This window comes from Vigna angularis, assembly GCF_016808095.1.
Source record: "Vigna angularis mitochondrial DNA, complete sequence".
NCBI lineage: Eukaryota > Viridiplantae > Streptophyta > Magnoliopsida > Fabales > Fabaceae > Vigna > Vigna angularis.
This window is the reverse complement of record NC_021092.1, coordinates 182,501-210,000: the sequence shown is the minus strand read 5'-3', so window position 1 is coordinate 210,000 and position 27,500 is coordinate 182,501. Positions and strand designations below refer to the sequence as shown.

Genomic DNA, 27,500 nt, shown 5'->3' with positions numbered 1-27,500 from the left:
CGCACGGGCTCATCATCTGATGCAGAACTTCTTTCATAACCACCATCCATCACCAATCACATTCCACATCCCACTTCAAACTGATCGATTCCTCGGGTAGCCTCCTCTATAAAAGAAAGGCATTCCAGCTGAAGAGGCAGGTGAGCCGGGTCAGGAAGGAGTTTTACTGCTGGGATGGGGTCGGATCCTACTCGAAGCACTCCACCATGAATAAGAATCTTCGGGTTGGATAGGCAGTAGAGATAGGAACTCCTATCTGTAGGGCGGGCTTTCAAGACAGAGATGCACTACTCCATCTGGCTTGAAGACCTCGTGGGGAAAGATAAGAATCCCTTAAAGGTAAGGACTGAAGGGAATAAAAAATCAATATAAAAAATCCCTTACCGGCCGACGGGACTCTACGTCTGGGTCTTATTCCATCTTAAACTCGGATTAGGAAGAGTGCCCTTGAACTACAGAAAAATCATAATAAACAATACAAAAAAAGAAATGGATTCTCCTTACTTGTTAGAGTAAGCAAGTCAACTATCTGCCGGCGAGAAAAATAAAAAAAGGCAAGGGGGAGATAGGGAAGAGGGGATTAAGGATAGTAACTCCGCTCCATAGATAGTGAACACAGATTCTTGTTTCATTTTCAATTCCTTTCGGGTCGAAAACGCGGGCGTGGGGCTGTGCCCATTCTTTCTCCCTCTTCTTCCGCTTACTTAACAACCGGAATAAGGAACCTTAGAATTCACCCTACCTGTCGATGAAAAAATAGGATTGGAGAGGAGTGAAGCTGCTTGACCGAATAGGGCAAGGAGTGACAGCTAGCGGATCAGAAAGATTGTTATGGAATGTCCTACTCCTGCCCGAGCTTTCCGATCCCCTCTTCTTTTTTTTTTATTTCTAGTTTAGGGACATATCTTTTTTAGGTAGGGCCAGGGATCACTAATTAGTCGAATGAGCCCATCCCTCTGGCCTATCATTTATTTAGGGGTCGATCCGGCTCCTGCATCTCCATGGGGCCCCGTCATACAAGTTGCTAGGAGTCCCTCTAGTCGAATCAATAGAAGTCCCAATAGAAGTTGACTGACCTGGCTCTTCAATCGACGATCTACTGTTCCCTCTTACTTGCAGATGCCCATGCTTTGATTCGCCCTAGCCAGTGATGAATCCCCAGTAAGATCGGAGTCTTTCATTCCTCCTCCCTTCAGTCCAGTTTGAACCCGTCCCAGCAACGAAGACCTTCCTACTGCAAGGTGAGGCTCCGCCCTTCCCCTAGAATCCACTCCGGGCTTTGAGGAATGGGAGCAGCTAGTCCAACTTCTTGAGCTGCCGAGATATTGAACAACGAACATTTGAGCAAGCTACCTTGCCTCACCCTGAGATGAGAGGGAAGGTCGATTTGACTCGAATCCTGGACCTGATCTTGAATCCTACACCGGTTAATGATGCGATGGGATAAGTTTTTTTTTTCATTTTGCTGGCCCGCTCGTCCATGCCCAATCCCAATGGACAAACCTCTGATCCGCCCCTAGCTCTAGAATCCACCCGTCCCAGTCCCTGAAAGCCCTCCTATCCTTGGCCTAGCCCTCTTTCTCAACTCGAGTCTTAAGTTCAGCGGCTTTCATCATTGACGAAGACCTGCGCTAATAAGACAAAGAAGTGGGGAGTCTATGCCTTTTCATAAAACGAAAAGCTTTCAGTCCTTGAATGAATCAGTAACAACGAATTCGTGGAATGAGGGATCAAGAAACGGATAGGGAGGGGGATGGCCTTTCCATTATTGGTGGACCTTCCCTTGAATTGAACCGGTCACGGAGCTCTCAATTGAGTTGTTTAGGTTCTGGAATTCCATGGAGAGTTGGGGGTTTCGGTTCGAAGGTTATAAAATGTGGTGCGGGTTCATCTCTCTCGACCAGTTCAGGTTCAAGGGAAGGGTGATCGAGGGGACCCAGACTTTTGATCTCTTTCTTCTCTATTCTATGGCGGGAGGTTTCTTTCGTATCAAGAGTGTGGTGGGGAGGCCAGGGAAAGACGGATTGGATCGAGAGGCGATGCCTACTCTACTCGTTACCACTAAACGACGGACGAAGCCAAGAGCGGAAGGAGGGACTTGAACCCTCAACCTCAGCCTTGGCAAGGCTATGCTCTACCATTAAGCTATTTCCGCCAGCAACGGTAGTGGCGAAGCACTACTGAGCAATTAACGTATCACTTGATACGGACGACTTCTGTTTTTCCGCCGGACCACACTCTGAACCTCCGATCGAGCTACGAGCACGAGTAGGTAGGCGGGGGGAGGGGCGGCTGCCTTTTCAATAAATCTCCGGCCGCTCAGTGCCGCTATTGGTGCGAGTTGTAAGGAGTCTTGGTCTCGAGTCGAGCTGGGGCGTCATTTCATTCTCGTAACGGGAGTGAGTGCACCGCAAGATCAGACAAGTTACTCCCTCGCAGCGGTGGCATCTGTCTTTGAAGTTCAGTCATTTCCTAAGACGGCTCCTCTTATTCTACGAGAATCCAAGCAGATCCGGGAGCTGAAACATGAGTGTTTGTCTCTTTTTCAACTTCAACAGGAATGCATCAACAAAACAGCCCTTCCATATAGATCGTCGTGGCATGAACTTTGTCAAAAAATGAATTGATAGCTAACTCCTCTTCCTATTGATCTTTATTAGTTCCAGCTTGTTGAGAGTTCTCTTTTCTTTCTAGACCGTCTCCTGAAAGACCTGCTTATCCCGCATGTGCTTTCCCCCCACTCATTCAATCACTTGCTTGTGATTGCAGCCATTCCCCGAAAAAGGGAGAGACGAGGGAATCGTCCGCTCCCGTTCATGTGACGAATCGAACATCGTTAGGTCCCGAATTCTGCGAACCACCGGACCTAGACCAAGATCTCCATTACGTCGTACGATATATCGATCCGAAGAACTTTCAGTTGTAAGTCATCCATTCTGCTCCTATCTAAAGTGATGCTAGGCTGCTTCACGCAGGTGCGCTTCGCTCGGCCACATGATGAACATGTTTGAAGCTAAATGTCGAGCGCTTAAGCGGAGCTTGTGGTCACTCGTTCCTCGCTTGTTCCAATCCTAGTCAAGAGCTTCAGATCCGATTCTACACTACATACGATATTTCCGGCCCTCACTAGCTCTTCGCTTGGTTGTACAAAGAGCATGCCCGAGGGGGCTACTACGCTCACCGCGCACTTGCATCACCACCTGAGCTTCGCTACCGCTTCGCCCAGCTCCTACGCCTACCACGAATCTTGAATCATCACGTGGCTGCTAAAGCAAGCTAAGCTTCACACGGCCCTGAGGAAGCCAAAAGACAGACCCTCTCACGGCCGAAGGCTCCGCAACACGTTGGAGAACTTTTAGATCCCGCCCTAAAACGCCCATTTTCCTAGAGTTCCGAAGTGATCCTCATTCTCACCGCAGCCTTCTTAAGCCGAAAGAAAGCCGGGCAAGAATCGCATTGGTAGTACGAAGGGGGAGCAGAATCGTATCTGGCAGTGGTTCTTCGGATCGATCACAGATTATCGGCCCCGTCGTTTGGCTTCCACTCCAGTTGACCTCTCTTGTTCTCCCCCCCCCTTACACAACCGGGTGGAGGACTCATGTAAACTTCTTCCTTTAGGTCCCCGTTCAGGAAGGCATTTTGAACATCTAATTGGAACAGAGGCCAATCTCGATTCGCAGCAATAGAGAGCAGGAGACGAACAGACTTCATATTGGCTACCGGGGCAAAGGCTTCCTATTCATCTATCCCATATGTTTTAGTAAAGCCTTTACTAGCCTGACCTTTTCCTCCTTTCTCCCACAAAGCTTCCCTTCACAACCAGTCCCATATCCAATTAGTAGAATTCGAGATGGGGAGAGTAAAAATGAGACAAATGCGCATTTCCTATCTGAATCGAGAGGTATCAGATCGAAGTCACATAAGTCATGTATTATAATGAAAGTTCTTTCCGGGAGAACAAAGTGGATTTATTAGCAAATTCTGGCATGAGAGGACCAATGAGACAGAACACTGTTGGATGCATTCCTTCGCTAGCAGGGCTTCGGCCCATCTCAATGGAAGAGTCTTCGGTCAGTAATCTCGTACTCTCGACCGGCTCGAACCACTACGTTATCCATGTTCCGGCTCATCCTATTCATGTCACCAGAACCTGTAATAAACCATCATTTCAAACCATCCTGTTACAGGGAATCTTTGGATATCAGTTCGAGGGGAGCCCCGGGGAATTTGATCAAACAAAGTATGTGATCGGAGGAAGGAATAGAAATACCCCTAGTAATCTTAAACAACAAGGACAAACACAAGGTACAGAGACAGAGAGAGAGGCGCGACAGCCGCAAGGCACTTTTGCTTTGCTTTGATTTGATTGTATCGGGAGATGGGCTTGCGTATTAGTTGGGTTTGCTTCTACCGAGGCAATGTTCCGGAAATTAGGTTTATCTAAAGAGCAACCGGCTGAGCACGAGGTCCCACATTGTCTCCATCAGCGGCTAGGAAAAAGTCTTTGACTCTTCTTCTAGTTAACCACTGCTTTAGACTATTCCTACTATTCATAGTTCTCAATCTGATCTCGTCCAAGTCTTTTTTTTAGAGTATTGTCTTATTAAGTATATAAAGAAAGAATAAAGTCAAGCTTTCGGGAAAGGAGTGAATGATTTGAATACTTCTTCCTCTTTCCCTTCTTCTCAAGCTCTTACTCTTACTGGCGCAGAGAAAGTCTTACGGCCAGACGACTTAAACACAGCGCTCTGATCTCCGACCTCCTAGGACCCAAGCAAAGGATTGACTTCGCTAACCTCAGCTTAACCGAAGTCAATATTCTAACAGAACTAGAAAGGGCATACCTTGAATACAGATCAAGATTCACTCATGCACTCTGGAACTTACTTAGGAAAGCTAGCCTTAGCCCAAAAATAAAGGAAGGCAGCCGAAAGCCCTACAAAGAATATCGCTGATGAACAGGCCCATCGGGTGGGGTTGTCAGTTGAGAAGGAAGTCTTTATTGAATTGATCATAGAAAAAAAAGGATAGAAATGGAATCGGTTGTTTAAGTCGGAAGATCAGATGTTTTGAGCGGAGAATCGGGTTCTGCTAAGCAGAAAAGCCTTCTTTCTCTAATTAATGGGTCGATTCGAAATTGGAATGGAGTTTGAGGCTAGTGGAGCAAGCATGAATAAGAAAAGGAAAAAGCCAAAATGAGTGGAAAGAAATTCAAAGCTAAGCCACCACCACCGAATAGAACCGACGAGTAATATCCTGTCCTTCCCTACCTACTGTATTCAAGCGAACAAGTGTGTTAAGCGAATCACTTTCCGCCGGTGGTACGCACTACATTAAATCAATGCCCAGACCACTATGTGCGTAATCTATATATATATCCTTATTGATTTATTTCGCCTATGGAGTGTTAGGGTATTGCGAAGCTTCTCACTGGAATAGACTCGAGATTAAGCACAAGAGACGCTTGGGCCTATTACAGACAGGCTCGCAAGCTTAACACGATGAGAAGGTTCCCCACTTAACCCTAGTTTTCGGGTAGAGTAGTGGTCGCCATGCGCCCATCGGTTATAGCCGCTCGCTAGTTGGGGGCAGGAGACAGCCTTTAAGAGAAGAGAAAGAAGGTCTACTGGCCCGGTACGGTGTGGTTTTGTTGGATTTATCCGTCCGCGTACTTTCACTGGCCTTTTGAATCGATCCTGAAAGACTCCCCAAAAAATAGAAGGTTATCCGCTTCTCCGCTGTTTAAGCTCGAAATCTGAACTTTCACAACCACCAACAGGAAGACAAGTCAGTATGGGATCAAAAAAAGTCTTTTTCTAGTCAAGTTCCAGCTCTAGATAGGGAAGGACGACGAAAAGCACGAGTTTACTTTGAGGTAAAAAAAAGCCGACGGTGCCTAATCTCCTCGGATATCATCGGCCATCGTTCTCATCGATGCGATGACCAGACATGTCACACCATCCCTCGCTGCCCTAACTCACCAATCCCTAGCATCTACCAAAGTGGTATCCTCTCACGGAGGCTAGTAAGTAGGCTTTTCTCATATTTGTCACTCTCCACCCAGTCCTCCGATGGAAGGGGTACTATCCCATTGTAAGTAGCTTGATTACTGTCTGGCCTTTATCCCTTGCTCATAAAAAACGGATATGGGAAAGGTTGGTGAAAGTGTAAACTAGTGACCTCGAAAGATAGGTGGGCCATATCCAGTCCAGAATGCATTAGACTAACTGCATTGGTACCGAAACATCTGATCAGGCCGTCTGGGGTATATGATATGACAGGTCGTTGTACTAATGATCGGTAGGTGGGACTGATACCTAACTCGGGTATCTATCCCTGTGGAGGGCCCCCATTCAATGATCAGATATGTCCATGGGATTAGGTATGAAATGGGCCATACCAACTTGTTGCTTGAACAAGTCCTAGTGGTGGGGCTCCTCATATGGTTAGCCTCCCTGACCCGTAGCGTAGATTGTGGAATGGGATTGGGAATCTATTTGAGTATTAACCGAATTTCGGAGGGGGTTCCAATTCATATCCGAGCGTTGGTGCACTTCCCATCTGTTCCCGGGCTTTTACGTAAGGCCTGTAGACCGAGCCTCATATCCCTGACTTCAGAGTCCTACGGTCTTCTTCTCCCTAATTCTCTGTGAGAACGAATCTGAACCCTTGCTTGGTCTTTTTCTTCCTCCTGACTCTCACTTGGAAGCAAGAGATGAAGACGTAAGCCTTCCTTATGATCGATCACCCTTTCCCGCTGGTCCAGTCCGTTTTTCTTTCTTCACTTCCTTCCGCTTAGCCGATAGTGGGAACTCTAAGAATTTTTTGAGTAGGCATCCAGGTCTTCACTAGGGCTGCCTCTTTTCAGCTCTTTCTTAGGCTCTCTCGAGTGGGTTTGCACTCTGTTATGCTCTGAGTTTATCTTATCTTGGCTTCTTTCTATGGATTCATCCTTGTTCTACGCTCATGCTCTTTCCATGAGGAAGACTTGCCCTTGATGATGGAACAACGGCTACCTCGGTCTCCTATAGCTAAACCATCCTAAAGAGCCAGCCAAAGGACCCGCATGCTCGGATCTTGTATAAGGATTAGCTTCTTTCTATAGGAATATATATCTAATAGGGAGAAGCTCTTGCGGAGATATTGCCAGAAAGGCGGGTGGTGGGAAGGATAGACTATATATATAGTAGATCCGACTTCCTCGACTGAAAGGTGAGCTACGGGGTCCAGGTTAGTTGATCTATTAAGAAGGTGAAAGAGCTTCCCTGGGCTTACAGCTCGTGAAGTGAGTCCGCTTTCTCCTTTAGAACCCTTAATGCCTTATAACGCATTCTACAAATCTTCGACTACCCTACAGTTAACAACAAGGAGAAAGGCAAAGGCTTTGATTCCTGAACCTCCCATTGTGCCATCCTGCTCTCCAAACTACAAAGAGAAGACACTTTCATAGACATCAAGAACAGCAGAGAATATCCGCCTTAATCTTGATATAGGTTGCCCCTCTTCTTCTCTCCTAGCTATCAGAATAGGAATCGCTATTCGTGGAAGAAGGACTCTCTCTTATGGCTTTGCCTGCCGCCTTTCACCCGCTTCTCTAAGGAAAAAGTCTAATGTCATGTTGATGCCATCAGAATCTAAAGGATTGATCGAAAGGCAGTGATTTCGACCTGGAGTGAAGCTTTGGCTTTCGGCGGCTATTAGATACGGATTGACGAGTTGACCTAAACGAGTAAGAACAATTGTTGGAACGAGATTGATCACTGAAGAAATGCTAGCTCCTTCTTCAACTCCTGGCCTGGCAAACTCCGATCAATCACTTCCTTGTCCTCTTCCTACTATGGATGCCCCCTGCTCTTAGAATTCAATTGATCAAACCGTTTGATGACATAGAGACAGAGATTCCTAATATATTCTTTCTTGCAGCCTATAACAGCTGATTCTCCACTATTATTGCACAGACATTCCAACTACCCTATACTATGAGGCGAGGCTCCCCTCAAAGGCTGGAAAAAGAAAAGAAGTTCACTGTCCCGAAGAGGCAGACATATAGCTAACAGCTCCTTGCTTTGACGGGGATATCTAAACAATTTCATTGCCTTTCCTTGTTGCCCATGCGGAATCAGGCTCGCTGAGGAATAAGAAGTCTCGGTATGTCGAAAAGCGGATGCTCGTCCAATCAGTCCAAGCATAGACAGATCCTAGTGCTAGTGTCAGATCCTCCTTTTGATGGTGAATGTCGGAAATGCTGTTGAAAGATGAATCCTCTGCGCACATCCAATTCTTCCTTCTAAGAGGGCATTCTTCGATGCATCCACTTTGCTGTCTTATGCTTATGTTGGCATATTCTAATAAGGATTGCCTTATTCCGGATTCAATAGCAACTGGAAGCCTTTCCTTCTTGCTAAGAGCTTATTTGCCTACTTCTATTCCTTTTTCATTTCCCATCCTTTCATTTGAATGAAGGAGAGTTTGTCCTAGCCAGTTTCCTCAACTCAAGGTCAGAAAAAAGCGGAAGAAGCGCTGTGCTAGTGAATCGAGAAGTCTTTCACAGTCTTCTTTATTGAAGTGAACTTTCAGCAATAGCCGAGTTCATCGAAGGAGCAGAAGAGGGTAGAGGAGGAATCTGTCGCTACTGTAGTTGCTCTTTTGTCTCTATCTGTCGGTCCATTCCGTATTCCCGTTCTCTTAGAAAGAATGGCTCTCTTCCCTTGGCCTCGTTGTCTCTATCGATCTCACAAATCTTTTCTTTCAATAAGGACTAGGAAAGAAACTCAGAGGGTTTATCCCATGGATAGGTTAGTTTAAGGGACCTATTCACAAAAAAAACCTAATCCTTGCCTTTTTAACTCTTAATCAAAGTACAGAGGTGAAATGACTAAGATCTTGGTAAACCAGAAGAAATAATCCAGTTGTTGAACTGGAGAGGCAGAAAAAATAGGGAAGCTTTCAGATTTTCCTTTCCAGAGAGGGCCAAAGCTAAGATCAATGGCTTGAGACAAGATTCCTAAAGGGAAAGCGGCTTATGCACTCGACTCGAATCGAAGAGAACTTTCTGAGTTTTAAAAAGAACTTTCAAAAATTCGAATCTTCTATATTATTTGCTAGCTTACCGGAGTGGGATATCCGTTACTTGTCTCAGGTGCAGATGAATCATTTTTCTCGAGTTAGGGGTTTGGATTCAATTCCTTCTTCTTTCCCGCCCGGCAAAGGTTGCAGCAGTCGGAAATGAGTTTGAATTAGATGGTGAGGATGCGGAATAAACTAACCAGAAGAGTATAGGTTTCACGTAATATGCTACAAAGAAAAGGATTTCCTAGCCCAAATCAAGCTAATCCCGGAAGTGACTTCAAGGTCTAGAAACAGATCTCTAACTTAACTCCTTCACCCGCTCTTATTTCATTTCTTTTTTCTTTTTCGTCTTTCCCGGTTGGAAACATCACCTATCCATTCCATGACATTGAGAAGCAAGAGGTCGTACCCGTCCAGTCATAAAGAATCTGCAGTTCCAACAGCGGCACTAAGGTAGAAAGTTATAGGTTCACTTTAATTACAAAAAAAGATGGGATTTTCGGCATCAAGACTAGTTCTTTCAGTTGGTAAGGACTAACCGGTTCTGGGTACGGAAACAAGCCTCCTCGACTCAAGCGGGAAAGCCCGCGTATTCTTATTCTAATGTCCATTGGAGCTTATCTTTTCTTCCCGCTATCTGGCTGTTCTATTTATACGTCTGTTCCTCAGTCTGACTTTCTCATGCCCGGGTATCTTTCTTTTATCCTTTCGACTTCTGTTACAGTAGCTATAGTTGTAATGGCAATTACAAGGTTATGCAGGTCTCCTTCTCATTGAGTAGCCTATACTCTGGAATTGAAGTAGCGAAATCGGCCTTAGCATAGAACGTTTACCGCTTGCCTTACTAAGAATCGGGAATCTAAACAGGCAACTATGAGACTAATTTCCCATTGTCCCGAGCAAGTTACTGCGTACCTGAAGTGAGTGTGCCCATCTTGGTCTCCTTTCTTTTTTTCTTTATTCATTCTTGGCTCGTAGGTCACAAGGATAAGGTCAAGCAACTTCTTCCATTTCTGAGAATTGGGCACGGTATCTCAAATAGACCATTGAGCGGATCCCCCGATTCTGGTTTTAGCAGGATCTTTTCTTGACACCGAAAGTACATCTTTGGGAAGACCATCAGTCAGGAATGTTGGGCATCTCGGCAAATCCACATATTAGGCAATGCTCCTTTCCTGAAAGCGATCGGACGGGTAGTTTAAGAAGAGCGAGAGGAAGGCCAGTACTCAAACATAAAGCTTTTACGCAGATCGGTAAACAAGAAGGCTTTGATGCGGGGATTCCCTTGTTAGAGTCAAGCAGGAGAGGAATACGGTTCATATGGTTATTACGCATCCCATACCGGGAATTCCTTATCCTCAAGGGATTTATGTACTTCCTTTTGGATGATTCATTTCATTAGTGGGAATAGTCCTTGTCTCTAACTCACTAGAGGCTAGGGTAATAAAGAGAAGAGGCCTTTTTTTGTTGCGTTGTGGTGATTTTCTTTATCCTTCTGTTTGGAGTAGTTTAGACTGGTCTAGAACTATGTCGGAGGTTAGCCAAGTTTCACACAGTAGTCAGAGTCAGGGGTCTTGGAGCCTTGAATGAGATTCCTTCGCTTCAGATAACTACTAGCTCGATGGAAGCAATTCTCTTGCGGTCTGCACTCTTGTCAATAAAAAAGTATGGGGATGGTGGACTACTTGACTGGGAAAGGCAAGGAGCCAAATATAGTCAAAATATCCCTATACCTATACCTATATCCAATTGTACGGCTTGGCAACTTATTCATGGCATAGACTGCAAAAATGGAGAGCTTCAAGCCAATATTTAGCAGGTATACCTGCTTGACTTTTAAAATAATAAGGCCGGGGCCCGACTGACCTCTATCAAATGTCGATGCTTACACTCAGCAGTGCGTAAAATAGCCTTCGTGTTGATCCCAAACCCTTTCAATCACCGAGGTAGAAGAAGGGTGCTCTCCTTATGCAATCTCCCAAGTCGAAAAGTATAAGACTCCCGTGCTGGGTTCCTGCTTGATCTAATTTTATTGTATTTGAGAGACCCGTAGACATAGCACGCAAGGGATCCTCTTATAGGGGAAATTGAAATCCTTATCGACCCTAAAATAAAAGCTTTCATCGATCTTAGGAGCTTAACCCATCGTCTGGCATCCCAATGATGGGGTTATTCTATCTGTGGGAGCAACTCAGTAAAAAATCATTGAATTGAACCGGGACTCCCTTTGTTATAAAGATATCGTACTCACCCCTTTTTAGTTTAGATAAAGTGAAGCGCGCAAAGAGAACAAAGAAGATGGTGAGAGCGACGTGGGGCGCTCCTCTTTACCCAACATTTGAGAATTCGCAGTATGGTTGAACCCGGGACCTGATCCACAGGCCTTGGAACGACTCTCTCCCTTTTTAGCGCCGGCAGAAGTAGGTCATTAGGTAACCTAAGAACTGAAGTAGGGACTTCAGCAACTTCCTTTGGGGTAACTAATGCCACTCTTGGGTGAGAGACTCCGTAGTAGAGTAGCCCTCTCTCTTCACATAATGACTTTACCCATCTCTTAGTTGCAAGGTGGTGGCATTATCATCAATTAAGCGGTGCTCCAAGGCTGAAGGAGCAAGCAAGCAAGGGCTTAAGGATTAAGGCTGCACCGTCCGCTCACTTACCTGCTTAAGAAGAACTAGCAAGACCGTAGGGTGATATCCTTCCTTTGATGCTTGGCTCTGGACAGGGAAGAACCCGGATAAGACTTCAAAGTGAAAGGGCAGTAAGCGATGGTTATTGGTTTTGAGGGTGTGATCGATCTTCCCTTAGTCTGATTCATGGTATTCCGGCATTCCTTCGTTGGATTGAAAGGAAGGTACAAAGAAGGGTTTGTCCATCAGAGGTACGGAAGGAGGAAGAGAGGGGATTTCCTTGTCTTCTATGTTATGTATGGCTGGCTCTCCTACCTGGGATCCCAACTATCATCCATATCCGTTTACCCTACCTGCTATCGACAGTCCTTCCACCTCTTACTCACTCTCCGGAGGGAGATGGATGGATCGTGCTAGTGCTATCAAGCCGAAAAATGACTGCTTTCGAGCGGTATTCACGGAAATGAAAAAGATGGAATGGTTGTAAACAGATTCGCTAGTTGGGTCAATTGGCACTCTTTCACTAGTGATTGTAAGCTAGGTGCCCTTCAATTACAGGAGGGGAAGAAGCTCTAACGGAAGCATCCAATCAACCGGGAATCCCACCTTTCAGATTCTACATCTGCTACTGCTGGAGTGGAGAATGAATCTACTACCTGTGCCAGCAAACAAATACTAAAAATAAGAAAAGGCTAGGTGTCCATGCCACCAACCAACTCCTGAAAGAAAAACAAGAGCTTACCCGGCAAACCACTAGAAGTTACCCATCGAGTCGAGCAATGATCCAATTGGAGAAGCAAGCTGCTCTTTGTCACCCCATTTCCCTCGGGACCAAGAACAAGCTCAAAAGAAGAAGGACTTATCGCAATCTCAGGTACAATGGCTAGTTGGAAGGCCTTTCAATTCAAGCCAATCTCTTGATTCACATGAATGTGAAACCGTTGCAACCGATCCTGCATACCAATCATCCGCCGCTTACAGTAATGGCACTAAGCCAAGGTTTCTATGGATTCAGTCCTGTGGAAAAAAACATATATTAGGGCAATGAAGTTAGTAGTGTCACCGGTCAATCCTTGGGACACTAGCGAGTCCGTCCTTAAAAGCCCTCAAAATGGGGTCCATGAAGCCTTAGATACTCCAAGCCTCCATCTTGATTGTCCTTGAACCTAGACCATGGAAGTATGGTTATAGTCCCATTCCATTAGTGGGATCCATAGCCTATGGGTCTTTCCCAAGCCAGTAAAAGAAGAAGGTTTTCGAGGACTACCCTAAGCCTACAAGTAGGCAGGACTTTCAGTTACAATGTCTAGGTTGGGCAAGCTTGGATGCCCCTACTCCCAACAAGTTGCTGGTCGGGATCGTGAAACTATCGCTGTTTGGTCATAAGGATAATCGTTCTTATCTTATTAGGTAAGGGGCGGCCCGGGGGTTACCCGCGATTGGGAATGGCATAACCAGAAGAGGAGTAGGGGAGACAAGGTTACGCGCTGGGTAGCGCAGCGCATCTGTTTCGGGTACAGGGGCGACGAGGGGTGCTAACCCGGCCACCCAACCCAGCAGGTCAGGGGCGGGCCGGCCATAGGTTCGAATCCTGCCACCTTTCTTGTGGATCATCCTGTCCTGTGGTTACCGGATGATGGGACAAAGCAGAAATTTTGAAATGAGCACAGCACGAAATGTCAATAATTTATGAATTATTTCATTTATCGTTATTTCCGGGTCTTTTCGTTGCATTCACTTACAACAAGAAACAACCACCAGCGTTTGGTGCAGCACCTGCATTTTGGTGCATTCTTCTTTCTTTCCTTGGTCTTTCGTTCCGTCATATTCCTAATAACTTATCCAATTACAACGTATTAACCGCGAATGCACCTTTCTTTTATCAAATCTCAGGGACATGGTCTAATCATGAGGGTAGTATTTTATCATGGTGTCGGATCCCACGTTTTTATGGATTCCTTCTTTGTTACCGGGGTCGACCCCAAAGCCATAATGTCTCAAAACGAGGAGGCCATAGAGAAGTTTTGTATTACTTTGTCTCGAACTTCGTGAAGAACTCCATTCTATCTCTCCCTCGTTACGAACAAAAAAGTGGGGCTGCGCCCCAGTTGTACACTCCCTTCGTTCTACGAACCCTTGTTGATTCTGAACTTCGTTCGCGAAGGAACCGGACGTTTGACGGGCCAGCCCTTTTTTATGCGCCGCTTTACCCTGAAAGGAAAATGAGCTTAGCTCCTCTGGGTGCTAGGCGCTCCCGTGGTTCGCGAGAAGGAAAAAGAAGGACTCATCCTTTGTTGCATCTGGCACGAGATGATAAAGAGAGAGCTTCGTCTATCGATGAACAGCGGATTGACGGAGCTCTTGGCATTGCTTTGTTTTTCTCTCCTTTCCTATCAGCGAGTTCCGATCCTTTTGTTCGAAATTTCTTCGTTCGTACCGAACCGCTTGCAGAATCAAATCCTGTTCCACAAGATCCTATATCAGCTATACATCCTCCTTGCATTTATGCCGGAGACGTCGCCAGTGCTATGGGATTTGGATTATGTAGATCAAAAATGATGAATGGGATTGTGGCACTCCACTCGCCGCCAATGCGGAAGGATGCCGCCGAAAAGAAGGGAACGCTGCTTCGCTCTGCTGGATGCGTCGGATCCCGTATAACAAGCGAGCTTTTTACCAAAAAATTCAAACATGTGGTCGCAAAATGCTATCCAGCTCTCTTGTTGCGTAGCAATAGAAGCCTGCTCATGCTGCTTTGGCGGCGCTTTTTCGCCTTCTCTTCGCTCTGGACAGGAGCGCTAGTGGACACGGGGGGGGAGCAGGCGAAGCGTGTCGTTCGTAATGAACAGAAAGATACCACTACTTCGCCTCTTTGTTGGAGCGCCGGCGCGAACACAGTGGTATCTGACCAGGACCAGGAACAGATTCGAATTTGGATCTTGACATGTCGGTGGTTTTTAACCGTGGGCATCATGCCAGGAAGTTGGTGGGCTCATCATGAATTAGGTCGGGGTGGCTGGTGGTTTCGGGATCCCGTAGAAAATGCTTCTTTTATGCCTTGGGTATTAGCCACAGCTCGTATTCATTCCGTAATTCTACCCCTTCTTCATTCTTGGATCTCGTTTCTGAATATTGTGACTCTTCCATGCTGTGTCTCAGGAACCTTTTCAATACGGTCCGGATTGCTAGCTTCCGTTCATAGTTTTGCTACAGATGATACACGAGGAATCTTTTTATGGCGGTTCTTCCTTCTAATGACCGGCATATCTATGATTCTTTTCTCCCAGATGAAGCAGCAGGCATCGGTCCGTAGAACTTCTCAAAAAGAGATGGTTGTGGCGCGAAGTACTCTTGTGCACCTCCGTAACTCGGCTCGCGCGCAACCCCGCCCCGTTATGTTATGGAAGAATTGAACTTATTACCGGGCTGGTTATTCAGAGCCAGCAATTGGCTGCCGGATTTCGTCCCGCAACTATCAGAAGATCGCTTCGGGGGTCACTGTGGCGTGGCTGAATGTAGAGCAGTCCGCCCCTACTGCGTTTGATCAGTCAATTCTGGATAAGTTCGGAAGATGGTCAAGGTAGCTTGCTTCCAAGCCACTGCACTAGATGCGCATGTAGTCGGCTCAGAATGCCTCTGTTCTATACTCAAAGACTACTTTGGATGAATGGGTCGTTCTCTTACTTGACCATGGCATCGCCAACATGAGTCTGTCTTCGGTGGTTGATAAGCTGCTAGTTGGTTTTTAGTTTAGGGCTTGTTATTTCCTTTCACTTTTCCCAACGAGGTGGAGGGCCATCGCAGAAAGTCACCTATCCCCGTAGTTCCGAAGACAGGAATTGGGTAGTAGGGGGCGGCACCCTTGGACCCCAAAAAAGGCTTTGACCTGCTGGCTATTGGAAAGTCTCCGTTTACCGCGAAGTGAATAAAGTTGGGGGGCAGAAAGGGATGCCAGGGACAGAGTAACCTCAGGGTTCATTTCATGCCCACGGAAGGAAAGCAAGAAAAGGTTACGAAGTGAAGCCCTTTGACCCAGTGCTATCTATGTTAGGGGACTGGTGGAATGAAACCATATCGAATAGGGAACTCGTTCCAGTACCGCTACCGCTTCGACTGCGAGAAGGAAGCCTGATGAAGAAGATGAATGACTCGACTCGCGTCTGGGAAAACCTGATCTGGTAGGGAAGACAGACCTTAGATGGCTCAGCTTCGACCCATTTGGTGAAGTAATCGGTAGCTACCAAAAGAAAGGCATTCTCTTGGTAGAAGAAGGAGATTACAGGCTCGGGATCTTCTAGATTAGGGATCCAAGTACCAAGCGGGCAAGAACGCACGGATCTGTAGTACGCCATTCTAGCCTCAGGAGTCGGCGGAGAAGAGTTCCAACTAGGCAAGTCGTTCCTAGCAAAAAAAAGTAGGTAGCCCCACGAAACCTCTTATTCCGGTCCTTAGGCTAACTACGACTACTCCGGAATTGCGGCGTTTCCGCTGTTGGAAGAAAAAAAGGGATAATCGCCTGTTGTCTCTTTCCTGACCTACTCAATCGAAAGATGCCCACAATCGGATGCTAGTCTCTAAGTCCCTGCTTTGACTGTGCCTTATCTTAGGGCACGTTACCTTAGTTTAAATCCATAGTTGACCGCTTTACCTTGCAAAGACAAAGACCATATTTGTCCCACCCGGGGATCTGACCCCCTTGATCCTCCTCTAGGATTCGCGCTTTAATAAGCTCACTCGTTTACCCGGTAGCTCCGTTCACAGCTACGTTCCTAGCTCCAGTTTGACTTTAGCTACGAACTCATAACTACTAGCTCTCTGAAGACATAAACTCATTCATAACAATGTAAGCGCATCGGGATTTTGGTTTCTAATTGGTCCAGAATAGGCCCTCCATCCGCCTATTATCTATCTTACTACCGTTTGTTTAACTCAACAACAGCAACTGTACTTGGCTGGAAGTACACAAAGGTGCGTAGCTTGTTAGAAATTAGCTGGCTTAGAGATGAGAAGACTTCTTAGTAGTTCTCTTACATAACTCGGGCGTACCTGCTTGCTTACCCGCTCACTCGAACAAGAGCTCAAAGGCATTCAGGCATCGCAGCGACTAGTCTTTTGCGCTAGGAGTTCTCTTAGAATTGAGTTTCGCTTTCATTTAGGAGTGAAAAAAAAGGAACATCTTTATGAGATGAACGTAATCTATATCTCTTCTTTGGTTAGGAAAAATGAACTTGCTGTAGGGGCCTTAACATCGAATCACACATAGCGAGTGTTTCTTTCTAGTAGCTGCTTCACTTTAGTAGCCATTTTGTGTAGAACCACATAACTTGCTCGGAAGCTATTGCATGGATAGGCAGAGCTTACCGGTACAATAAAGCAGGCAATTGAATCCTTCGCAAAAGAACTCATTTAGCTTGAGCGAGTGAAATTTTCAGCATTCCCTAATCAAAAACAAAAGCAAAATACCAAATAGAATGTAATTGCCCTCATTAATTTCATTTCGACTTTTACGAAAAAAAGAAGTTTGTCTAAATCTCAAATCTTTGACTGGGACTGGTCCTCCATCATTCCCCTCCCCCCCCCAGCGCTAGGTCCTAAGAGGCCTCTTCCCTTTCTTCTTGTATGAGAAGAGAGGGAGACTACACCTTCTTCTGTCGGAATACGAAGAAGAAAAAAGTGACAGATTTGTCCATCAGTAATGGGGATCACATTGGTGGGAATATAGGAAGCTGAAGGACTCCAATTTCAAATAGTTGTTTTATATATATATAGTATAAATCTTTTTTTCAAAGTAGATAGAGGATGTGTGGGCATCCGCGCGACACAATTCCTCAAGCATCTGAGACAGTTTATGGGAAGGATACTCAGTTTGCCTATTCGTAAGGATTGACTCCCCAATAATGAATTGCATTTTTTTCTCGCCAAAAGTCCGCGGCGGAATCCAATTGCGCCATTCGATCGACAATCTGCCCTTTCTTTTAGTTGAGCGATCGCTCGCGCTTCCTCCATAAGCAGCTTGTCCGCATTTGCTTGAGGGAATGGGCGTAATCGATACAGAATCCTATCCTCCGCTTCCGAGAGAGCTTGATCCACTACCTCCTTCGGGTGGTCCGATGTGGAGGAGGCAGGCTCCGGCTCAGCCGCTGGAGGACGATTTAAGTAAATGTCCCACCGAGGGCAAGGTTTTGATGAGCTTGATTCCCCGGAAGTCCCCGATACACCCACAATTAGAAAGGGGAAAACAAGATCTCCAAAAAGAATGAATACCCAAGCGATTAAGTAGATAGATGCGCAGTAAATAAAAAAAGAAGGAGATGCCAAATAGAAGGGAGAGAAACACAAGAAAGACACCGTATTTCTAAACCATCATAACAAAAACGGTTCAAACATACATAAAAGAGGTTTTCCTACAAGGACCAGATTATTACCTGTTATCATACTCGCGGTTCTTCCGTCAGATCCGATAGTCCTTGCTAAAGCTACTGCGATCAGACAAGGAAGACAGCGAAGGGAAGAATGGAAATGGATCATTGTGCTATCTGGTTTACCCTTTATCCCACTTATTCCTTTCCGCTACCCTTTCTTTCTTTAGAGCAAGAAGCGGAACTCTAGAGATGATATTAAAGTTTTGTCTTACGAATCGTAAGATGTCCAACAGCCACGAAGGAAGGTTGCTCCCAATCTTCAAGTTCTTTTTTCTTTTTCAAGCGAAACTACGACATTCACCGAGGTTGGCACAGGGAGCCGCTCCGAGTGTGAGAATCCGATGCCGGGGTGATGGGAGGGGGGTAAGAGAAGCGATATTTTTGTATGCACGAGGAAAGAGGAGATTGTTAATAGAAAGCTAATAAGCTCTTTTTGTTTTTGGGCTTCCCCTTTTTCAATAACCTCCTACCTTATGGAAAGCCCACTGCTTAAGACCCTCAATCGAAAGGTCAAGGATTGTTCGTGCTGTTCCGTATATAGATAAGACCATCTCCGGTTCTTGGAAACCCACCGCTCTGCTTCTAGCTATTCGGATAGACCACACCTCAGAAAGAAAGTCCGCTATTCTATTCCATATCATGGCAGCAATCCCGGGAATGGGCATCCATTATCAGATGTCTAGGCACAAAAAGAGAGATATGCCAGAAAGACAGGATACAGGTACTCTACGGGAGAAGGGATTGGATTTGGCACGCTGAAACCCTAAGTCCCCCGTTCCCTTTCTTATGAGAAAAGAGATTGTTGAGTCCAATTGTGGGTGGAGAAGGCGTCTATGCTTTAAACTGATCCTTAAGATTGGAATCGTTTAGCGTCTATCTATTCCGTGTATTCTTGTGAGGAGAAGCCCCCTTTCCCTGCTTTCTAGATCTTTATGACGAATAGGTTTGATGATTCCGTTGTCTATCTTTCCTAGGCCTGTTCCAGGTGTGTACCCGGATCTAAGCTCCGAAACCTGCTTTTCTGAAGCCCGACGCATTACTTGAATGGAAGGCACTTTCAATAGTAAGCTTCTTCTATGTCCTCCTTCGCTTGACCTATTTGAATTGAACTAGAGCTTTCTTTCTTGATTGACAGACAGACCGGATTTAAAAATTCCTATTGAGACCCTTGACGACCTACCAGATGATCATCCTAGAGTTCCCTCTAAAAAAGTTTTGTCAAAAGACATAGACCGTGGCGTGGCATTAGTTCTAGCTCTCATTTCTTGCTTTTTATAGCTAACTGCCCAGACAAAGAAGGTCAGAGAAGGCTCAGGTATGATTCAGTCTCAATCGATTCTCACTACCGAATCGATTTCTCCCAAGGCTAAAGAAAGCACTGAGCCTGCTCCGAAAATGCTGTGAGAAAGAGGATCTGTTGGTTTAGGAAAACTATCACTTTTGGTTCATGAAGAAGCGGCCCCTCCGCATCAAGATAGTCAATCGATAGAGGTGTTGGGGTATTCTTAAATAGGTTATAGGTGAAATGACTCTCATTGGTTGGAAGTACCAAAGACTCCCTAGCTCCCTGAAAACAAAAGTAAGAGCATCTTCTCCTTCAATTGCGCTAACAGCTCAAATAGCAACGATGGTAATGACGATAGCTTTACAGGAATTGCTTTCTTTAGGGATTCTATTTGAAAACAGTATAATGCCACATCTGACTCACTTCTTCTTCCTTTTCTTCTTCATGTGCAAAAGCCCTTCCACTATACTATATGCAAGCACTTTTCTTGCTGTAGAAAGTATAAAGTATCGCAAGTAAGGCAGCAAGAAGAAGAGGAGGCTCGGCCATTAACAGTTGCGTTAGAATTGCCTCTCCATCCGCCGCTGAAGAAAGAATCTCACCCTTCCGCTGTCCCTACTATTCGACATTTCCCGGAGGAGTCAATCAGTGAGGGAGGGGAGATTCAAGACTGAACAGCCTTCCAACTCCATTCTCTATCCTCCAAATCAATCGCTAATGTATAACCTTTGAAAAGCTTTCATTGGAACTTCCCCTTTCCCGATCAATCAATAGGCTGTTAGGGCTTTAGCCCAAGAACCCGATGCCCATTCAATAGAAGAAGTTGTTCTACCTTCGCTGGTTATGAGATTCGTTGTTCGATCTTGAAGCAAGCATTTATCGTCCAGCCGGAGGAATAGTCGTTATTTCACCATTTGAATAACCTTGAAAAAAGCCTTCCTCAGCAGAGAACAGAGAGGTACTACCTACTTTCTTCCATTTTCCTTTTCTGACTGCTGTCTTAAACCTTTCTACTTTAACACAGGCACCTAATACATCAGGGACAGAAGTTTGACCGAATCTTGCAGCACCCCAACCACCTTTGTTTGGAGGAAAGCCAGATGGGATGGGACCAATCGAGGAAGCAGATCCAATTCCAACAACTGAACAAATTTTTGTTCAAGTTCCAAGGGCTGAGCACCAAGAAGAAATAGAGCATCAACCCGAGGAAATGAATCCTAACCGGGATGGGATAGAAGGACCTCTGATTGCAGAGCCGGAAGCCAACCATGGGGAATCCGTGACACCGAGCAATGATGCTCAAATCGCTCCGCTGCAACGACTCTCATTTCAGATGAGCATTCTTCTCAAGTTGGCGAAGGTGTCCGATCTACTAGCTCTACTCCAACCAATCCGGAGACTACAAGACCTTCACCTCAATCTCCACCGGTTCCCACTGAAAGCAAAGCATTACCTAAGGTAGATCATTTATCTCTCAAAACTCCTTCCAGTTTGCCATAAACCTTCTTGGCTAACTGTTGACATCATCTTCAATCTCAGACTATTGGGATTGGAGCAAGAGTGGAATGGAAGAAAGCTGTCCTTATCTTCTCCTCCAACCGGTACCTCCTCCCGACATGAAGGAATGCCCGATAATCGGGGGCTGGTATGTCCTTTCAGTTCTGGTCTGGGGAACGCCGATCAAAGAAAGCACTCCTATACTGCCTGGTGTTGATTCGGCAATTTGCGTCTAGTGGGGAGCTTTGTCATCTCAAAGAATAAGCGGATCTTCCCTTGCATGCGGATCTGAAAGTCGTGGATCTCCTGATGGCCGGTAGCTGCTTTCTGCTCTCCTTATTAGTGCCAACCAACTCCGCTAGGTATAGGTAGGGAGTCTTCTACAAGTCGCATTACTGGTCGATGACCTTATTTTGGAAGCAGTCGAGATGCCTGCCTTTCCTGGGGGAACCCTTCCTTGCATTCTATTATTGTATTCGCTTCAATCGCTCCTGAATCGGCGGATCAAAGATCGGAATACCAGCCTTTAACTGCTAGAGGTGGATTGGTTAAGAGGCCAAATGCTATTTGCTTGCTTCTCCTGTTCGCTCTAGTTCACCTGGTTTACAACGGTCTGTTTGCTAGGTTTTTTTTAGACAAGGGCTAAGGGCGAGTCATCCCTCTTAGCAGCTCTTTCCTAATAAATCAGCTTTTGTGCTCTCCCAAAACAGCGGAAAGACTTTTAAGAATTCCACCAACTACTGATCTCATGAAAGGGAATACTTTTATTTAAACAAGACTTTCTTTCTCTTGCACCACGCCGGAACGTATGGACACTGCCGAAAGTGAAGTAAGAAGGAATCGGGGTGGCTAGCTTTCCTGCTTATGTGCTTGTTATTAATAAGATAGAAAGAAAAGAGATAGCTATCTCCCGTAGGCTACTCTTTAGAGCGTTTCACTCGTTTAAGGAAGACTAAGACAACAGGGTTTACGAAAAGGGGTTATTCCCATATATATATTCTATGGATGTTCCTTTTGTGCTTCATTGAGTTTTGCGTATCAGTCAAGTTTCAGGTCTGTGCCTGAGGCCTGGACCAGAAAGCTTTAATGGCGGGGGCAGAAACGGAAGCAGGTACGAATAGAAGAAGGCCCAGAATAGCCAAGCCAAAGGGGTCCAATCAGTTGCGTAATGTCCGGTATCGGGAGTCTTTTAGTAATCCACAGATTAGGAACCGAGTGGGGAAGTGAGCTCTACTCTAAACTCTAAAGGCTGCTCTGCCACCTAGGGGATAGGAAACCTATTCCTTTTAGTCCGATTCGCCTGCCTCGAAGACTGGCATTAGGCCCCTACTGATGAATGATAGGATTGATTCAAAGCAAAGGAAATGGTCCCCTCTCCGCTACGGGGGATGCTATAAGAAGATAAGCCCCTGGGGGCTAGTACTTACTATTACACAGGCTAGTAGCAGACAACCCTCAATTACATCGACCCTTGCAACAACCAAAAAGCAGTAAGCCTTCCTACAAGGGTAGGGTTTGGATTGGAATGCTTACGGAATGGAAAAAGGGCTAGGACGAAAGGGCCAGCATGAGACATAGGGACTACGGTATATACGTAATAGCCGGACTAAGAGATTAGAAAAACTAGTAAAAAAAAAAGGCAATAGCCCCTTCCACAACAAAGAAAGTTTGCAATGGGGATAGACCTGAAGCCTTCGCTTTTACGGAAGACGGGATAGTACAGTACGGTAGTAATGGGCGGAATAAGTAAAGTAGGCTGGCTGGCGGGATAGAGGGAAAGGGAAGTTTTTTCAAATAAAGAATAAAATGAAACCTTACCACAATACGACCATCGGGGGATGAAGATATACCATAAAGCACATGAACTCGATCTACTAGACGGACGGGAATAGACGGGAAGCAAGCATGGAAGCACTCAAGCTAAAGCAAATGCACCTGACAACACTTCGAAAGCTAATCTAATGCAAGGTTAAGGTACCTCACTAAAGGGGCTAGGGAAATTATCCTAGACAAGGAAGAAGATAACCTCGATCGGACCTTAGTCTGGATTCGAAAACAAAGAAGAAACAGCTTTGACATTGGCAAGTCACACATTTTATCCCTCTGAGTCCCTGTCCCCGAGTCTCAAAAAAGAGATGTACGATTCGATGGGGATAGAAAAGGAAACCCGTAACCACGCTTTCACTTACATTAAAAATTGAAACAACTAACGGAAGAGGGAATGCACCTTTACCATAGGGCAATGGAAAGAATCCGCGTAAAACAAAGCGGTGGCCTATGCCCAAAAAAAGAGGGAGAGAGATCTCTCGTCAGGTCTTGGGTAGTTTGCCGGAGGTGTGAAAGGTGGGCTTCACCTTTTTCTGTAGCCTTCTAAATAAGGTGAGGCCACCCTATCAGGTATGGGGTGGAGGAGGAGAGCGTGTATGTGGGCTTCTTATACTGGATTACTTTACTGACATTCAAAACCGGTAGAGGATTGGGAAGGTTACTAATCTTTCTTTCGAGTGCGGCTCTATGCAAAGGTTATTCATCTTGACCTAGGGTGCTTAGTAGAGATTATTATGCCCTGCCTACGTCTATTCATGCTTGGTCTTCTGAGAGTGAGGATTAAATGCGATCCATTCAAAGTCTGAGTTTGTACAAAATTCCTTCCTCACCAAGTAGTCTCGTTGGTCTTCAAAAGAAGACAGTCGAGCTAGGGGCGGCGAAAGCTTCTTCCGGTAACGCTATTTACCGGCCTGGGACAGTTGGTTGATTGGATAAGAGGGGAGATCCGCGAAGGGAGTCTAAAATCAGAAAGTAATAGGAAAAAAGAGGGCTCAATCTGAAGATGGACGGTCTTTAGGCACGCGTCCCTTTATATTATAGGGGTGGGTTCAAATCATTCTATATGAGGAGCCAGTTGAGATTGAGATATAAAAAAGTGGAGTCTTTCACTTAGAGAGTATCCTCGGCTATAGGTCTTCCGGTCCGGCTTCCTAAACCACTTGGTCCCGTTCTATGCGCATCTCGGATTCAACCTGCACATATCACTCTACTTTCTTTCTGGGAGAGCCAATAGAGAACTCAAGGGTATCAACTTTTGACTCGACTCGTTTGAAAGAGTAAAAGCTCCTGACTAGCTTTAGAGCACACGGCAATTGGTACTACTTCGCTATCGGTCACCGCATTGAAAGCGATCTTTATACGTTAGGTAAGTTAGCGGCGTAATAAGCCGGCCTTTGAAGAAAGACCGTTCCATCTTGTTCGAAAGCGGTCCACTCCGGAAGTAGTGGTGGCAAATCTTTTGGATGGACTTAAAAAAGAAAACTCTTTATTTTCATGGAAACGAAAGAATATTAAATGAAGAATGACAGGGCTAGGTAAAAGGTGCATTAGAGCAAGTCACTTATTATCCCCACCCAAAGGAGGTAAGGAACTGGGACGGAATGCGAGCCAGAGGCAGTACATCCTTTCCGGTAAGCAGTACGTGTGGGTGTGCTTATTTGAGAGTCACCAAGGAAGTAGTAGAAATGTTGAAGAGGAGACAACCCGCTCTTGAAAGACTATGCGCGTCGCGTGCTCGATCTAGCAATTGTTTTGATGAACTGTCATTCAAAAAGAAAGAAGAGAAAGAAATGGAGGGTGGCGCCTACATAACAGGTTGCTTGCTTACCAAGCCATCCTGGCTTTTCGCTCCTCCAGTTCGATTTTTATTTCTTATTATTGACTTATTATTAAAAAAACTACTAACTATCAAAATGAAAGACGATCGATTATCTACCCAAGAAGATAGAGAGTCCCACATACGAGAAAAGGTCACAAATAGAGTTGAACCAAGTAACATTGCAAAGGCATAATGATAGTAGGGTCGGGATATCCCCGCCCTCCGAACCGGACGTGAAGGTCTCCCCTCATCCGGCTCTCTGCAGGGGAATCTCCACTCACTGCTTCCCCTAATATCCTCCCTTTACCACATCATGGGGGTTTACAGGAGATCCCAGAGGCTCGCTCGGAAAGGCTGCTATACCATACCTTTTGACTCCACTCTACTCTAGTAGTCACTGGACTCACTATAGTAGTCCGTCCGGCTGCTCTTGCTGAAATCATTACTCTTCATTCTCCCGTGCTCTAGCAATTGCGCTCCCTAGACCACTACCATGTAGTTAGGTAGAGACAATCAATCCGTAGTGACGGGAATCTGGGGATCCCTATCCATATCAAAAATGAATTTATAATATATCTATAGAGAAGCTACCTTTCTCTCACTCAATAGATGTATCTGGTTTGGTACGGTACAGTACAATACGAGACGATGGAATGCAATGGGATGGATGGTAGAGGGCTGCCTGCGCCCAAAAGCGATGATTCCCCTTGTCCATAGGGACCTCGTGGCATACAACCGAAACGACTCCCGCTAGATAGCCGCCCCTATATCTATTTTGACAGCCTCGTGGACGGACTAAAGAAGGGAAGTTACAGAACGGGGCAGTGAAGGCTCGAGAAGTAGACAGCAAGCTTTTCTCAGCCCCCTAACCTTTCTATTATTATTGAAACGCTAGCGCGCCCCTTTCTCTAAAAGGGGCGTAAGCACTTCACTCGCTAGGGGATGGGATTCATTCACTTGCATTCCTGCTAGCACTACAAAAAGCTCCGGTCTTAACGCCCCTACTACTGCTGTGCAGCCTTTCCTCGGGTTCGTAGAGTCGGGTTTCCCGTTTACCCACAACGGAGGACCCCACCAGACCAGGCAGGCGGCCACGGGTCATAACGCACTCTTCGCACAACAAATCCACTTTGAAGTTGACTTATCCGCTCGGCCAATCGTCGGAATGTGTACGATATACCATAAGGGCCCAATATCTCAATAGCACCTTTGTCTAAAGCTTCGAATGAGACTTCATATCCGAAACGCAGGAACGATCTGACTAGAAAGTCATTCAAAACTTGATCGAAGAACCAGCGTTTATTGAAGAAGCTATAGAGTCGATTACAAAAAGTACTTGTTTGAAAGGCTCGTTGGAATTGATCCGCTACGGGATTTACATTATACGCAACAGAAGCACCTGAAGTACTAAACAGAATAGGTATTAGTTTGGTAATGGTTGGAGCAGCAAACTCGGATTCGGCAAGAATCTCATTTTTTGGTAGTACGAAGGGGGAATTGGCCCAAAAATTGGATAGGGGTCAAGACGCAGTCGGGCGCCGGCGGCTGACTCAAGTGCCCCCCGAACCGCGCGAAATGGTCGCCTATTACACGGCTCACTAACTCTGCCTGGGGTGTGGGGCTACCTATTATTCATTCGTCGGCGGTCCGGCGCACCCCTACTTAAAGGATGCTGCTTAATTACGAAGGAAATCCATTCTTAATCTAGAGAGTTCCCTTTCGTTAAGCGCATCGAGCCAGGAGTGGACATCATCATCTGCAGACAAATCCAGATCCTGTTTCATCATTAGCTTAGCTAAAGTGGAATAGTATGACTGGCTTTCCGGAAAATTAGACGAAACCCGCTTTATCCATAACTTTTCTATCTTTGGCCACTGAAAACCGTACGGAAGCCTTACTTTGGGGTATAGGGAGAGATTCTCAAGATCTGCAACATCATACTTGTCCCTACTCAACTTATTAACTGCCCGTTCAAGGCGACTTATCTTCTCCATCAGAGGATCGGACGGTTGTGGTGGGACGTATGGCACTATCTGATTCATGGGAGTGAGAGCCAAGGACACGGCCGGTACTGCAGGAGGTTTTCTTCGCGTTTGTACGTTATTTAAATCATTCTAGCCTTTCGCTTGCTTATCTTATTATGTTTCTAGTTCTCGCTCGTGGTAAATTGTATATTCATACTTTCAGTTCGAAATTCATTTACCCAGACCCGGCATAAGAGAAGAAAACAAAAGAAAGAGATGCGGATGAAAGTGATCCCCCAATCCTCGCTCGGTACCAAGGGTATAACTTCATGATTGATTCGGTGTAACCGGTCTTTGATCAAGGGGCGCTAACGCGCCCTTACCTATTGAAGGAAAAAGTGCAGTTCAAGCACTTTGCTTTGAATCACAAACAAACAGATATTCTTCAATTTCGGCATTCCCGATCTTCTATCTTTCCTGCAGGCATGGAAATCAAACTGGAATGAGACCTTCCTTTCTGTCGACATTCTTTTCCATTCCATCTCTCTTCCTTGAGGTGTGGGACCATTGGCCTAGTCTTTGACTAACCCCCGCAGGATTAGAAGAATTCCCTTTGTTGAGTGAGGAGGGCTTGAAAGGATCTCTCTTCCGTCTAAGCCAGGGTAGGAATTGGATCGCCATCCCCCGCACTTCTTATTGTGCTAAGGGCCCATTCCTTCTCCTTTTTTGATAGGGTCATTCTTTTCTCTCCGGCAGTGGTCCAACCTTAGTATATGAGAAATGCAACTAGTGGTCCCTCATTTGATCTTGGTGTGGAACCCACTTATTTATGGGGAAGGAAAGCAAGGAACTCTGATTGCCCATTAGTAAGGGTAGGCGGGATAAAGGCAGGTGCGTTGAATATTTCTGATATCGGAGTAGCAGCTGTTAGGAGTTAGCGCGAAGGAGCTCTTTCGCGGTTCTATCTCTTTTCCCTTATTAAATCAA

General features: G+C 45.7%; 1 protein-coding gene, 1 non-coding gene and 1 further gene across 2 annotated transcripts.

Annotated features, from left to right (window-relative positions):
* Positions 1-2,083: 2,083 nt before the first annotated feature.
* On the bottom strand, positions 2,084-2,155 carry trnG-GCC. The gene has a single exon. It is a non-coding gene; the product is annotated as a tRNA-Gly (tRNA).
* An 11,220-nt stretch (positions 2,156-13,375) lies between these two features.
* ccmFn (cytochrome c biogenesis FN) lies at positions 13,376-15,112 on the top strand. The gene has a single exon. It carries the CDS (start codon positions 13,376-13,378, stop codon positions 15,110-15,112), a length of 1,737 nt encoding a protein of 578 aa, YP_007889794.1.
* A 9,476-nt stretch (positions 15,113-24,588) lies between these two features.
* nad5 (NADH dehydrogenase 5) lies at positions 24,589-24,747 on the bottom strand (one part of a trans-spliced gene, as the record gives it).
* A 920-nt stretch (positions 24,748-25,667) lies between these two features.
* nad5 (NADH dehydrogenase 5) lies at positions 25,668-26,062 on the bottom strand (one part of a trans-spliced gene, as the record gives it).
* Between the last annotated feature and the right edge of the window lie 1,438 nt (positions 26,063-27,500).